This window comes from Oncorhynchus mykiss, chromosome 25 (assembly GCF_057628025.1).
Source record: "Oncorhynchus mykiss isolate SJ-2025 chromosome 25, ASM5762802v1, whole genome shotgun sequence".
In the NCBI taxonomy this organism is placed as follows: Eukaryota; Metazoa; Chordata; class Actinopteri; order Salmoniformes; family Salmonidae; genus Oncorhynchus; species Oncorhynchus mykiss.
This window is the reverse complement of record NC_143046.1, coordinates 40,924,568-40,938,190: the sequence shown is the minus strand read 5'-3', so window position 1 is coordinate 40,938,190 and position 13,623 is coordinate 40,924,568. Positions and strand designations below refer to the sequence as shown.

Here is a 13,623-nt window from a genome sequence, read left to right as displayed (position 1 = left end):
CTTTCATAAGGGGACAAATTATACATTTCACCAGCTCCAAGTCAAAAACTACTCATCAAAAAATGACATTTCTTGAAACCAAAATTAAAACTCTGGAGAGAGAAATTTCCTCACAAATTCCACAGGTGCACACAAGGAGTTGCTCTTGCTCAGGGCTCAATATAACAGAATTTCTGCAGGTAGAGTTGCAGCAAGCTTATTGAGACTAAACCAATCATATTATGACCAGGGTGAAAAAGCTGGGAAGCTGTTGGCCTGGCGGATTAAACAGCAGCAAGCATAGAGAGCAATAAATTCAGGATTCAGGGGGAGCTGTGACGGTAGACCCTCGGGAGATAAACAATACCTTTAAATACTTTTATGAAAAATGATATGCATATCAGAGTATCCTCTTGAAACTGATACCCAGGCTAGCTTTTTAGATAGATTGGAATTTCCCAATATTTCAGATGAATCTAAGGATTTTCTTAATGCTGAGCTGACGGTGGAGGAAATTTCCAATGCAATTGATAGCATGAGCGCGGGGAGGGCATCTGGCCCAGATGGGCTGCCCATTGACGTTTACAAGAGATTTAAGAACAAACTGTGCACTCCCCTCCTGGGGATGTTTTTGGAATCTTAAGAAAATGGACTCCTGCCCCCTTCTTTGAGTGGAGCTCTGAGTTTTCTCCCGGGTTTTCTCCCAGATGTGGTGGGTAGAGTGGTGGGTTTTCTCCCAGATGTGGTGGGTAGAGACCAAAATGGCTTTATTCAAGGTCGTCAAGGATTTCATAATGTTAGGAGAGTGCTAAATGTTCTACATGCTAGAATTGGGTCGTCAGACACTGCGATCCTGTCGTTGGACCAGAGAAGCCATTCAACAGGGTTGAGTGGCCCTACTTTTTTGAAGTGTTAACTTGTTTTGGTTGTGGAGAGAGCTTTTGTAAATGGATAAAGATACTATATACAAATTCCACTGCAGAGATCCTTACTACTAATACAGTATCTAAACCTTTTGACATCTGCAAGGGTTCTAGGCAGGGCTGCCCTCTTTCCCCTCTCCTGTATATCCTAGCCATTGAGCCTCTAGCCATAGCTAGGTCCCACCCCAATATTTCAGGCATCAGAATAGATCAGATGGAACATCGAAATGTCCTTTATGCAGATGCTGTAATATTGTTTCTTACAGACTTGTGCAATTCCATACCCGCACTTCTGGACCTTATCAAAGAGTTTGGCGTGTTCTCGGAATACAAAATAAATAGTACTAAATCCTCAAATATGATGCTAAAGGAGGAGGAAAGACACCTACACCTCTGACTACTTTTTTTTAATGCAACAGAATGCTTTACATATCTCGGCATTCATGTTGTGCCAGAGATTGACCGCATATTCTCAAATATCTATGACCCTGTCGTAGATTCAATAACTCAATCAATAGATAGATGGTCATCTTTACCTATATCTTTAATAGGCCGGATTAACATTCTGAAAATGAATGTCCTACCGAAACGGTTGTATCTATTTCAGAACATTCCCTTGCCGCCACCACCATCCCTCTTTACAAGGCTTAAATATATGTTCACTATATATTTATCTGGAATAACAGACATACCAGAGTTCACTTGTCTTTATGGTACCTACCGTATGACAGAGGGGAGCTCCATTTGCATAATATCCAGTGGTACTACTGGGCAGCTCAGCTTCGCACTGCTATGTACTATTTTACCTCGGAGTCTCTCCTTTCGTGGATGGAAATTGAAATGTCTTCAGTTGTACCCAAATTACCCCTTAACCTCTACATTTACTCAGCTGATGTCAAGACACTAAAAAACTAACAAATAATCCCTTTGATTTTAATACAAGCAACGTTTGGTATGAGGTGTGGAAGAACCTTGGTGAAACGCATTCTTTGTCATGTTTTAGTTCAATCTGGGGAAACCACAGTTTCACTCTCTAGGGAGAGCTGATCCGGGTTTCCAACTATGGGCGAGCAAGGGTTTAAGGAAAGTTTGAGACCTGTATAAAAAAGGTATTTTTATGTTATTTGAAGAACTCGTAGAAAAGTATGACATTCCTAGAAAACATTTAAAAAATAATAATATTTACAGCTATGGTCCGCTATTATCCTCAGTAATTTTCCATCCAAGTTGTCAGACCCCGGTGGCTTGTCATTGTTGATAGACAACAATCATTTTTTCACCTCTTCCACACTTACTGTACGGAATTCAAAATTACAACGCATGTCTTTCATAATTTGGTCAGATACACTTTGATATGTAGTGTCAGCGTTTGTTGCTGGCATGTCATGCCTAAGTTTGCTAATCTTACCAATGAAACAATTATTAAAATACTTGGAAATATCAGAGGGTTTTGGGATGAATGAATGAATCAGCCCTTTTGTCCAAAATTTCCATTAAGGTGCTCCAAAGCTTTTTTACTATCATTCTTTATTTCTACTATTATACATTCATTTATCTTTGTTTCACAGTGTAGTTTCTTCTTTGTATTCCTATTTAGTCACGACTTCTCAATTTGTAATATGTTTGCCAATCGGTTGTACAGCCAGACCTACGTGCCATTATATTTGCCTCATCCCTCTCAACCATTATTCTTTTAATTCCTCATCAATCCATGTGGATTTAACAGATTTGACATTAATTTACTTAATGGGTGCGTGCTTATTAGTACCTGGGATAAGCAATTTCATAAATGTGTCAAGTGCAGCGTCTGGTTGCCCCTTATTAAACACCACGGACCAGCAAGTATTCTTTACATTAACAACATAGGAATGGCTACATAAATTATTGTATGACCTCTTATACACAATATTAGGCTAAGCCTTTGGTACTTTGGCTTTCCTAGATATGGCTACTATATTGTGATTACTACATCCGATGGATTTGGATACTGCTTTCAAACAAATTAGTAAAGATGTGTTGATGATTTCATTCCTGTACTGTTTGCAACTAATCTGGTAGGTTGATTGATAACCTGAGCCAGGTTGCAGGCACTAGTTACAGTTTGAAGCTTTCTCTTGAGTGGGTAGCCTGATGAAAGCCAGTCAATATTTAAATCACCTAGAAAATATACCTCTATATTGATATCACATACATTATCAAGCATTCCACATGTTATCCAGATACTGACTGTTAGCACTTGGTGGTCTATAGCAGCTTCTCACCAGAATGGGCTTTAGCTGAGGCAGATGAACCTGTAGCCATATTACTTCAACAGTATTTAACACGATATCCAATCTAAGCTCCACAGGAATGTGGTTCTGAATATAAACAGCCACGCTCTTATAACCATGTATTGCTACCACTGTATCATCAAAGGTATTATCTAAGTGAACTTCAGAGATTGTCAGAATATGAATGTCATTTGTTACTAGCAAATTATTGATTTCATGAACCTTGTTTCTTAAGCTACATATGTTAACATGGGCTATTTTTAATACTTCTCTGGGATGGTTGATTGTTTTTCTTGCTTTACTGGCAAGCTTAGCAGAGGTAGACATGCTCAGGTTATTTATCTTAGTGCAGGGTGAGCTGCACACAGTGGATTTCCTGCTAGGGCAAACCACCTCAGTGCTAACAGTATAACTCTGGTTCATAGGAATATTAGTACTGCATACAATAGCTGTAGGATCAGACATTCAGGGCAGTAAGAAGGACATACATTAGGTTTCTTACATTGTGTCTTCCAACGGCCCTGGAGTACTGTCCATTTGCTGAAGCATTTTGACAACTCAGCGACACAATGGTAGGGATTAATTGAGGGTTGTTGATAAGTCGTCGTCTCAACACAGCCTTTTAATTCTGTGAAGGGATCCTTATAATACTAGCTTTGTTTCCAGAAGGTTTCAAAATTGTCAATAAACGTGACACCCACAGAGCTGCAATAGTCACGTAGCCAGTTATGGAGGGCTAGAGGTCTGCTGAACCGTTCAATGCCACGATTTAGGTAGGGCAGAGTGCCAGATATTAAGGGTTTGATGGTGTCAAGTAGTGACCGAATTAGGTTGGAGGACAAACCATTCACAGAGACAGACTGATAAGATCTAAACCAGGCAAGAACTTGTCCGCGTAGACCAATTAGGGTTTACAATCTTTCCAAAAATTTGGCGATCAATGGTGTCAAAAGCAGCGCGAAGGTCTTGGAGCACGAGGACACAGAGCCTTGATCTGACACCATTAAAAGGTATGGGGTCTAAAACCAGGCTGGAGCGTTTTGGGTACATTATTTGTCTTTAGGAAGGCAGCGAGTTGCTGAGCAACAGCTTTTTCAAAACATTTTGAGAGGGAGATTCGATATAGGCGATATATAACATTTCCTGTGTCAAAGTATGGCTTTTTCAGGAGAGGCTTTATTACTGCTACATTTAGTGAGTTTGGTACACATCTGGAGAATAGGGAGCCATTTATTATGTTCAACATATGAGGGCCAAGCAAAGGAAGTAGCCCTTTTAGTAGTTTAGTTGGAAAAGGGTCCAGTAGACATCTGGAAGGTTTAGAGGCAATTACTATTTTAGTGAAAGTATCGAGAGATACAGGATTAAAAACTTGAGTGTCTCCATTGCATTGAGGTGCTGGCAGTTCTGTGCAGACTCAGGAATAACTGAGTTTTCATTTTTGTCGAAAAAGTTAATGAATTCATCACTGCTGAAGTGAAGGCTAACTTCACATTAGCTGGCTTTAAAGCAGTATAAAAATACATTTGGGATTGTTTTTTATTCTCCTCAATCAGGTTGGAAAAGTAGTCTGATCAAGGGTTTTTCGTTATTGCACGGTACTTTCTTTCCAAGCTAGCCTCAATTAGCGCAGTCAATTCATCAGGCTTAAGCCAGGTCTCAGTCAGGCCAATCACATGAAGTTTAAGATCAGTGGTTAGTTAATTCACTATGACTGCCTAGGAAGTGAGGGATCTAACATTAAGAAGTCCAATTTTGAGATGAGGTATTATCACAATCTCTTTCAGAAATGACAGGACTGGTCTTTATTCCAGTGAGATTGGCAAACACCTCCATGTTTAGTTTTGTCCGACCTACAGTAGGTTGAGGCACATACACAATCTCAATTGGGAAAACTGAGCTGACTACACTGACTGTAGTCAACTAAGCTCGCAGGCTGGCTAACTGCCTGCTGCCTGCCTGGACTGCTCCCTATCTCATTGTGGATCGAGAGGAGTTAGAGCCCTGTATTTGTTGATGTATAAAATGAAAGCCACATTCTAGCTAGGATGAAGTCTGTCACTCTTCAGCAGGCCAGGCATTTCAGCTGTTAACGTGACTGTTGGATACAATCCACATCAAAACAAGAAATATAACAAGCTGGCACAAGCAGGAAAACATACATCCGGATGCCTTTCTTGTCGCCGGTGATTTGAATTCTGAGTCATAACAACATGTGATGCCCAACTTCTATCAACACGTTTCCTTCACCACTAGGGGCGATAAAGTCTTAGACAACTATACTTTACACACAATCAAGCCATTTGGCAAATAACATCATGACTCCGTACGCCTGCGTCCTGTTTACAAGCAAAAGGTCAAACAGGAATTAACCGTGACTCACTCCATTGAGAAATGGTCATCAGAATCATAGATTATGCTACAGGACTGCTTTGCTAGCGTTAATCGGTGCTGATAAAATTGGCAAGCTAACACCCTCTGTCACCGGCTTCATGAGGAAATGCATCGTCGACGTTGTCCCCACAGTGAAGGTTCGATGCTTCCCCAATCAAAAGCCCTGGATTAACACGGAGGTTGGCGCTATGCTAAAGGACAGGGCTACAGCAATCGCAGACTACCCTGACACTATGGCTGAGGATAGGAACATGTACAAGAAGTCCTGCTACAACCTCCGTAGAGTCATCAAATGAGCATAAGGACAATATAGGAATGAGTTGGAATCATACTACTGTACACAAGCTTAAACGCCCGCCACATGTGCCAGGGGCTACAGTCCATTACGAATTATAAAGGAAGACCCAGCCTACCTGCCCAACGATGCCTCTATTCCAGACAAACTGAAAGCATTCTATGCACACTTCGACAATAACAAACAGCGTACTGTGTGTGAGGGCCCCCACTGGGTGACCTCACTCTCCGAGGTCGATTTGAGTAGGTTCTTAATCAGGGCAACACTCACAAGGCCACAAGGCCCGACGGTATTCCAGGGCGTGTTCTCAGAGCATGCACAGATCGAGTGTCAGGCAAATTCATGGTAATTCTCTCCTTGTCCCAGTCTTTAAGATGACTACCATCATTCCTGTTCCCAAGAACTCTAAGGCTTCTTGCCACAATGAGTACCGCCCTGTAGCACTCACATCTGTAATCATTAATAAGGATTGGCGTCCCGTCAGCGGGACAGTTGTAAATCATTCAGCACGTTATGTCAAGATCGCAGATTTTAGAGTAACAACAAATGTCAGTACATAGAAGTGTCTTATCGGTTGAAAGCTTAAATTCTTGTTAATATAACTGCACTGTCCAATTTACAGTAGCTATTACTGTAAAGAAATTCCATACTATTGATTGAGGAGAACTCCTAACAACAAAACAGTTTTTTCACCGCGATAGGTTTGATAAATTCACCTCTGAATGTGAAATGTGTACTTACATTCAGAAATATTGCTCTGATTTATCATCCAAAAGGGTCCCAGAGATAATATGAAGTTTCATTTTGTTAGATCAAATCATTTATCACATCCTAAAAAAGTCCATATCGATTTTGTATTTCCACTCATTCCAATTTGCAAAGAAAGGAATCTGTGAAAATCTCACCCTAAATGTTGTTTCAATGATTGAAATCACATTTATATCTATTCCTCAGAGATCCTAGAAGGTAACAAAACTTCACTATTTCATTAGGGGTGTAGTATATCCTATAGGACACCATATTTGGTCAGAGAGCAACGCCTTCATGGCATGCCGATGACGCGGGCGGCCATCACTTGAACGACTGCATCTTTGTCAAATAAGCACCAAACGGGGTCAAACAAAGCTAGCTAGATAGCCAATGAGTTGGGCTTTACGGGAGTATCCGGAAACCATGTATATGTCATTAAATGTAGCAACTAACCTTGTACGACAGCATGCCTTTACATTTTGGTCAAAAATTATAAGGATATTCAGAGTTATGAAGTTATGAAAACTGGTTGTTTTGCAAAGGTTGGACATATAATATGGCTACAAATACTTGGAAAGCTGAATCAAAGTCCAAGTTTACAGGTTTGACGATATTCTTGCAGAAAAATGGAATATGAATGTCTCCTTCTCGATTTGTCCAAAAGTACATGGGGACTTCACACTAAAAGTCTTGAGGATCAGTCATACTCCAAGTTATTCATCTGAAACACGGGGGCCCCTCAGGGGTGCATGCTTAGTCCCCTCCGGTACTCCCAGTTCACCCACGACTGTGTGGCTAAGCACGACTCCAACAGCATTATTAACTTTTCTGAAGACCCAACAGTGATCACCAACAACGATGAGACAGCCTATAAGGAGGAGGTCAGAGACCTGGCAGTGTGGTGCCAGGACAACAACCTCTCCCTCAACGTCAGCAAGACAAAGGAGCTGATCGTGGACTACCGGAAAAGACGGGCCGAACACGCCCACATTCACATCGATGGGGCTGTAGTAGAGCGGCTCGAGGGTTTCAAGTTGCTTGAGGTCCACATGACCAACAGACTATCATGGTCCAAACACACCAAGAAATCGTGAAGACGGCACGACAACGCCTTTTCCCCTCAGGAGACTGAAAAGATTTGGTATGGGTCCCCAGATCCTCAAAAGGTTCTACAGCTGCACCATTGAGAGCATCCTGACCGGTTGCATCACCGCCTGGCATGGCAACTGCTCGGCATCCAATCATAAGTCGCTACAGAGGGTAGTGTGTACGGCCCAGTATATCACTGGGGCCAAGCTTTCTGACATTCAGTACCTACAGTTGAAGTCGGAAGTTTACATACACTTAGGTTAGAGTCATTAAAACTCGTTTTTCAACCACTCCACAAATTTCTTGTTAACAAACTATAGTTTTGGGAAGTCGGTTAGGACATCTACTCTGTGCATGACCCAAGTAATTTTTCCAACAATTGTTTACAGACAGATTATTTCACTTAAGTCACTGTATCACAATTTCAGTGGGTCAGAAGTTTACATACACTAAGTTGACTGTGCCTTTAAATTCCAGAAAATGATGTCATGGCTTTAGAAGCTTCTGATAGGCTAAATGACATAATTTGAGTCAATTGGAGGTGTACCTGTGGATGTATTTCAAGGCCTACCTTCAAACTCAGTGCCTCTTTGCTTGACATCATGGGAAAATCTAAAGAAATCTGTCATTTGTAGACCTCCAGTCTGGTTCATCCTTGGGAGCAATTTCCAAACATCTGAATGTACCACATTCATCTGTACAAACAATAGTATGCAAGTATAAACACCATGGGACCACGCAGCCATCATACCGCTCAGGAAGGAGACGCATACAGATAAACGTTCTTTGGTGCGAAAAGTGCAAATCAATCCCAGAACAACAGCAAAGAACTTTGTGAAGATGCTGGAGGAAACAGGTACAACAGTATCTATATCCACAGTAAAACAAGTCCTATATCGACATAACCTGAAAGGCTGCTCAGCAGGGAAGAAGCTACTGCTCCAAAATCGCCAAAAAAAGCCAGTTAAACTGCACATGGGGACAAAGATCGTACTTTTGGAGAAATGTCCTCTGGTCTGATGAAACAAAATTGTAATTGTTTGGCCATAATGACCATCGTTATGTTTGGAGGAAAAAGGGGGAAGCTTGCAAACAAAAGGACACCATCCCAACCGTGAAGCACGGGGGTGGCAGCATCTTGTTGTGGGGCACTTGCTGCAGGAGGGACTGGTGTTCTTCACAAAATAGATGGCATCAGGAGGATGAAAAAGTATGTGGATATATTGAAGCAACATCTCAAGACATCTGTCAGGAAGTTAAAGCTTGGTAGAAAATGGGTCTTCCAAATGGACAATGCCCCCAAGCATACTTCCAAAGTTGTGGCAAAATGGCTTAAGGACAACAAAGTCAAGGTATTGGAGTGGCCATCATAAAGCCCTTATGGTGTTTATACTTGCATACTATTGTTTGTACAGATGAACGTGGTACCTTCAGGCGTTTGGAAATTGCTCCCAAGGATGAACCGACTTGCCAAAACTATAGTTTGTTAACAAGACATTTGTGGAGTGGTTGAAAAACGAGTTTTAATGACTCCAACCTAAGTGTATGTAAACTTCCGACTTCAACTGTATATATTAATATAAAAAATATATACAGTATCAGTCAAAAGTTTGCACACATACTCATTCAAGAGTTTTTCTTCTAATTTTTTACATTGTAAAATAATAGTGAAGACATCAGCACTTGATGAGCACTTGTTGGATGCTTTTCCTTCACTCTGCGGTTCAACTCATCCCAAACCATCTCAATTGGGTTGAGGTGGGGTGACTGCGGAGGCCATGTCATCTGATATAGCACACTATCACGCTCCTTCTTGGTCAAATAGCCCTTACACAACTCGGAGGTGTGTTGGTTCATTGTCCCGTAAAAAAAAAATGATAGTCCCACTAATCGCAAACGAGAATGGATGGTGTATCCCTTCTTTATAATAGTTGGACCTCATGACATCTCATCACTTCCTGCAAAAGCCCTGTTTTCTTTCTCCAAATACACAAAACATACTGTATGTATGTGAAATTGCAATGTTTGAGAGAAGATCCTCAAGAGGTTAAAGATTAAATTATAAAATGCTGATATAATAAAGTATAAATAATGTATACTTTAATATAGTAAAGTATAATACATTTCATTTTCAACTTGAACATTTTATGATGGAAGTCACCCTGAAGCTCTGGCAACAAGTGTACACTCGTGAGATCTCATGAAGAATGGGATTGAATGAAGAGTGACGAACTGTCAAGGATAATTTCCTGTACATTATGCGCATCATTTATCATTCGACATAGCATCACATAATTGGTCAGTTTATCAAAATGATCTAAAAAACATTTATATTGCATTAAAGTGGATAATTTGTCAAACACATTTGAATCTTACCATTTTCTAAAATATTTGGCTGTTTGCTGGTGACAGTCGGTACTTTCCTGTTTCAATGTCTACATGAACCTTTTATACAATATGATTTAATTCACATGAGAACAGTTTAATGGAAATCTGGATACTGTCAGACCTTATTTCCCTATATAAGTAGTGAAATATCAAAGAACAATATTTATATATATATACACACACACACAGTACCAGTCAAAGGTTTGGACACACCTACTCATAATTCAAGGGTTTTCTTCATTTTGAGTATTTTCTATATTGTAGAATAACAGTGAAGACATCAACACTATGAAATAACACATATGGAATCATGTAGTAACCAAAAAAGTGTCAAACAAATCCAAATATATTTTAAATTTGACATTCTTCAAAATAGCCACCTTTTGCCTTGATGACAGCTTTGCACACACTTGGCATTCTCTCAACCAGCTTAATGAGGTAGTCACCTGGAATGCATTTTCAATTAACAGGTGTGCATTGTTAAAGGTTGGGTGGGGTGTTATACAGAAGATAGCCCTATTTGGTAAGAGACAGCTCAAATAAGCAAAGAGAAACGACAGTCAATCATTAGTTTTACACATGACGGTCAGTTAATCTCGAAAATGTCAAGAACTTTGAAAGTTTCTTCAAGGGCAGTCGCAAAAACTATCAAGCACCATGATGAAACTGGCTCTCATGAGGACCGCCACAGGAAAGGAAGACCCAGAGTTACCTCTGCTGCAGAAGATAAGTTCATTAGAGTCACCAGCCTCAGAAAATGCAGCCCAAATAAATGCTTCACAGAGTTAAAGTAACAGACATATTTCAACATCAACTGTTCAGAGGAGACTGCGTGAATCAGGCCTTCATGGTCGAAATGCTGCAAAGAAACCACTACTAAAGGACACCAATAAGAAAAAGAGATTTGCTTGGGCCAAGAAACACAAGCAATGGACATTAGACTAGTTGAAATCTGTCCTTTGGTCTGTTGAGTCCAAATGTTAGACTTTTGTCTCCAACCGCCGTGTCTTTGTGAGACGAAGAGTAGGTGAACGGATGATCTCTGCATGTGTGGTTCCCACCGTGAAGCATGGAGGAGAAGTTGTGATGGTGTGGGGGGCTTTGCTGGTGACACGGTCAGTGATTTATTTAGAATTGAAGGCACACTTAACCAGCATTGCTACCACAGCATTCTGCAGCGATACGCTTAGTGGGACTATAATTTGTTTTTCAACAGCACAATGACCCAACACACCTTCAGGCTGTTTAAGGGTTATTTGACAAAGAAGGAGAGTGATGGTGTGCTGCATCAGTTGACCTGGCCTCCACAATCACCTGACCTCAACTCAATTGAGGTGGTTTGGGATGTGTTAGACCGCAGAGTGAAGGAAAAGCAGCCAACAAGTGCTCAGCATACGTGGGAACTGCTCCAAGACTGTTGGAAAAGCATTCCAGGTGAAGCTGGTTGAGATAATGCCAAGAGTGTGCAAAGCTGTCATCAATGCAAAGGGTGGATACTTTGAAGAATACAAAATATATTTTGATTTGTTTAACACTTTTTTAGTTATTACATGATTCCATATGTGTTATTTCATAGTTTCGTAGAAAATAGTAAAAATAAAGAAAAACCATTGAATGAGTAAGTGTGTCCAAACTTGTGACTGGTACTGTAACAAAATATTTGCACAAAAAAACAAATCAACATTATCTTAATTAACACATGAATAGTTGGGAATTTATAAGTAATACACGACAATCACATATCTAAGGTTATATGTATAAAGTTGTATGATTTGCTGCAATCTCATATGCTTATTCACCAGACTTGCAAACAGCTACAGTAATATTATTATTGTACATGGAGAGCCCTTTATCAGAATATGGATCTCCGTTCAAGTTCTTCGCAAGTTATCCAAACAGATTGTGTGACTGCAACTAACCATTTTATACATTCAGTATTCACAAGATTTTCCTAGGCGATATCTTCGTAAATGTATAAAAAACAACAACACTTTAATTGTATTTCAATTTAAAATTTAATTAGTGTGTCAGGCCCAGGCCTCCCAATGGCCTCTGATTAGGTTTCACAAGTCTGGCAGAAGTCGGTAAGAAATCAAATTGTCGATTGGCGTTACATAACCCTTTTTTAACATTAGAAATCAAATGAGCAATAGAGAAATACAAGTGAAATATTGCCTCGGACACAATTTATTTATCAAAAGATAACCACTTTTAGATGGAAAATGTATATCACCTTACCCAACAACAATGAACCTTTATCCCCACACAGCGGCTAAATCTAAATTATCTTTTGATTAACGGCATTCACCCAGAATCAATTCTCATCTGAATCTTAGGAAAAATCCAGTGTATTAACAGAGCTTTTACTGAATTTCAATATATTCCCCGAGAGTAAAAAAAAAAAATAAGAAGATATATACATATATATACCTGAAAGTAAAATGGGAGGAAAGTATGGCTTGTTATTAGCTTGGAGCAGATCTATATCAACTACAAAGGGAATCCATTCAACTCAGTTAGTTCATTGAAGAGATGGAAAATACAGACCGGTTGGAAAGCATATCGACAAAGTCCCTGTGCTGATAATGTGGTCACTGTATTGATTAAAGTGCATGGAGGAAATACAGTATAATGCAACTGGCATAAAGCACTACAGAGAAACGGTGGTCAATAGAAGCACTTACTTGTCTACGGAAACAAAACAAACAATAACACAGGAAAAAAAAGGAAAAAAAATGAATACAAATCCAATTTCAAGGGACTTACAGTATACCTTCACGATTGTGCTTTCGACACATTCAAATTAAATAATTCATTTGTTTACCTTTTATGTTCAACTCTGCTCAATAAACACCACAACAGACTTCAGTAGAACCAACCAACACATCAAAATAATAATCTTACTAAATAAGTTTTGTTTGATACCATAGAGAAAATATATTGCTTTCCAAAAGGTGAATGCCGCTGTCCTAGAACTCCAGCGCAGTGGGACAGTACATTCACACCAACATTCATACCTCCGGGGTGTAGTAGGGCATCCAAAAGTCAACGACGACAGTATCAGGACCACCCATTATCATAGTATTTGCCCTTTGGCCCTTCTCCTTAACCTCTCTTCCTGGAAGCTGAGAGTCCTCGGAGACGTGGGGACCCTAGGGCCTGCTGGAGCTGCGGCTCTGCTCCATGGTGGTGAAGAAGAGGCAAATTGCGGCGGTGAGCAGTGTGTGCATGGACTCATACAGCAGCTTGGGCGAGAAGACGCTCCAGATGAAGAGGTGGTAGCGCAGAGCCGTGACCAGCACCACGTAGGCTGCCGCCGGCACGGAGCGCAGCAGGGCCAAGCAGTAGCAGCCATGGCCGACCGCCACTGAGCTCCTGGAGAGAGAAGGAGAGGTAGAGGGGGATATGGGAGAGGGTGAAGAGATACAGTGGGAGAGAAGGGAGATAAATTGACTTGAATCTCATTTGGTTGTCAGAACAATGGAAAAACAGATGCCACGAGCAGTCCAAAAAAAACACAAATGTGCACCTGACA

At 40.5% G+C, this 13,623-nt stretch overlaps 1 protein-coding gene across 2 annotated transcripts in view; it reads right to left on the bottom strand.

Moving 5' to 3' along the window:
* Positions 1–12,084: 12,084 nt before the first annotated feature.
* The window catches only part of LOC110505154 (GPI ethanolamine phosphate transferase 2, catalytic subunit), a 124,557-nt gene continuing 123,018 nt past the window's right edge, over positions 12,085–13,623 (bottom strand). For both annotated transcript variants that reach the window (XM_021584178.3, XM_090219903.1), the window contains one exon: positions 12,085–13,463. In XM_021584178.3, coding sequence (XP_021439853.2) covers positions 13,241–13,463 — 223 coding nt within the window. In that variant the 3' untranslated portion in view covers positions 12,085–13,240. The remainder of the gene's footprint in view (positions 13,464–13,623) is intronic.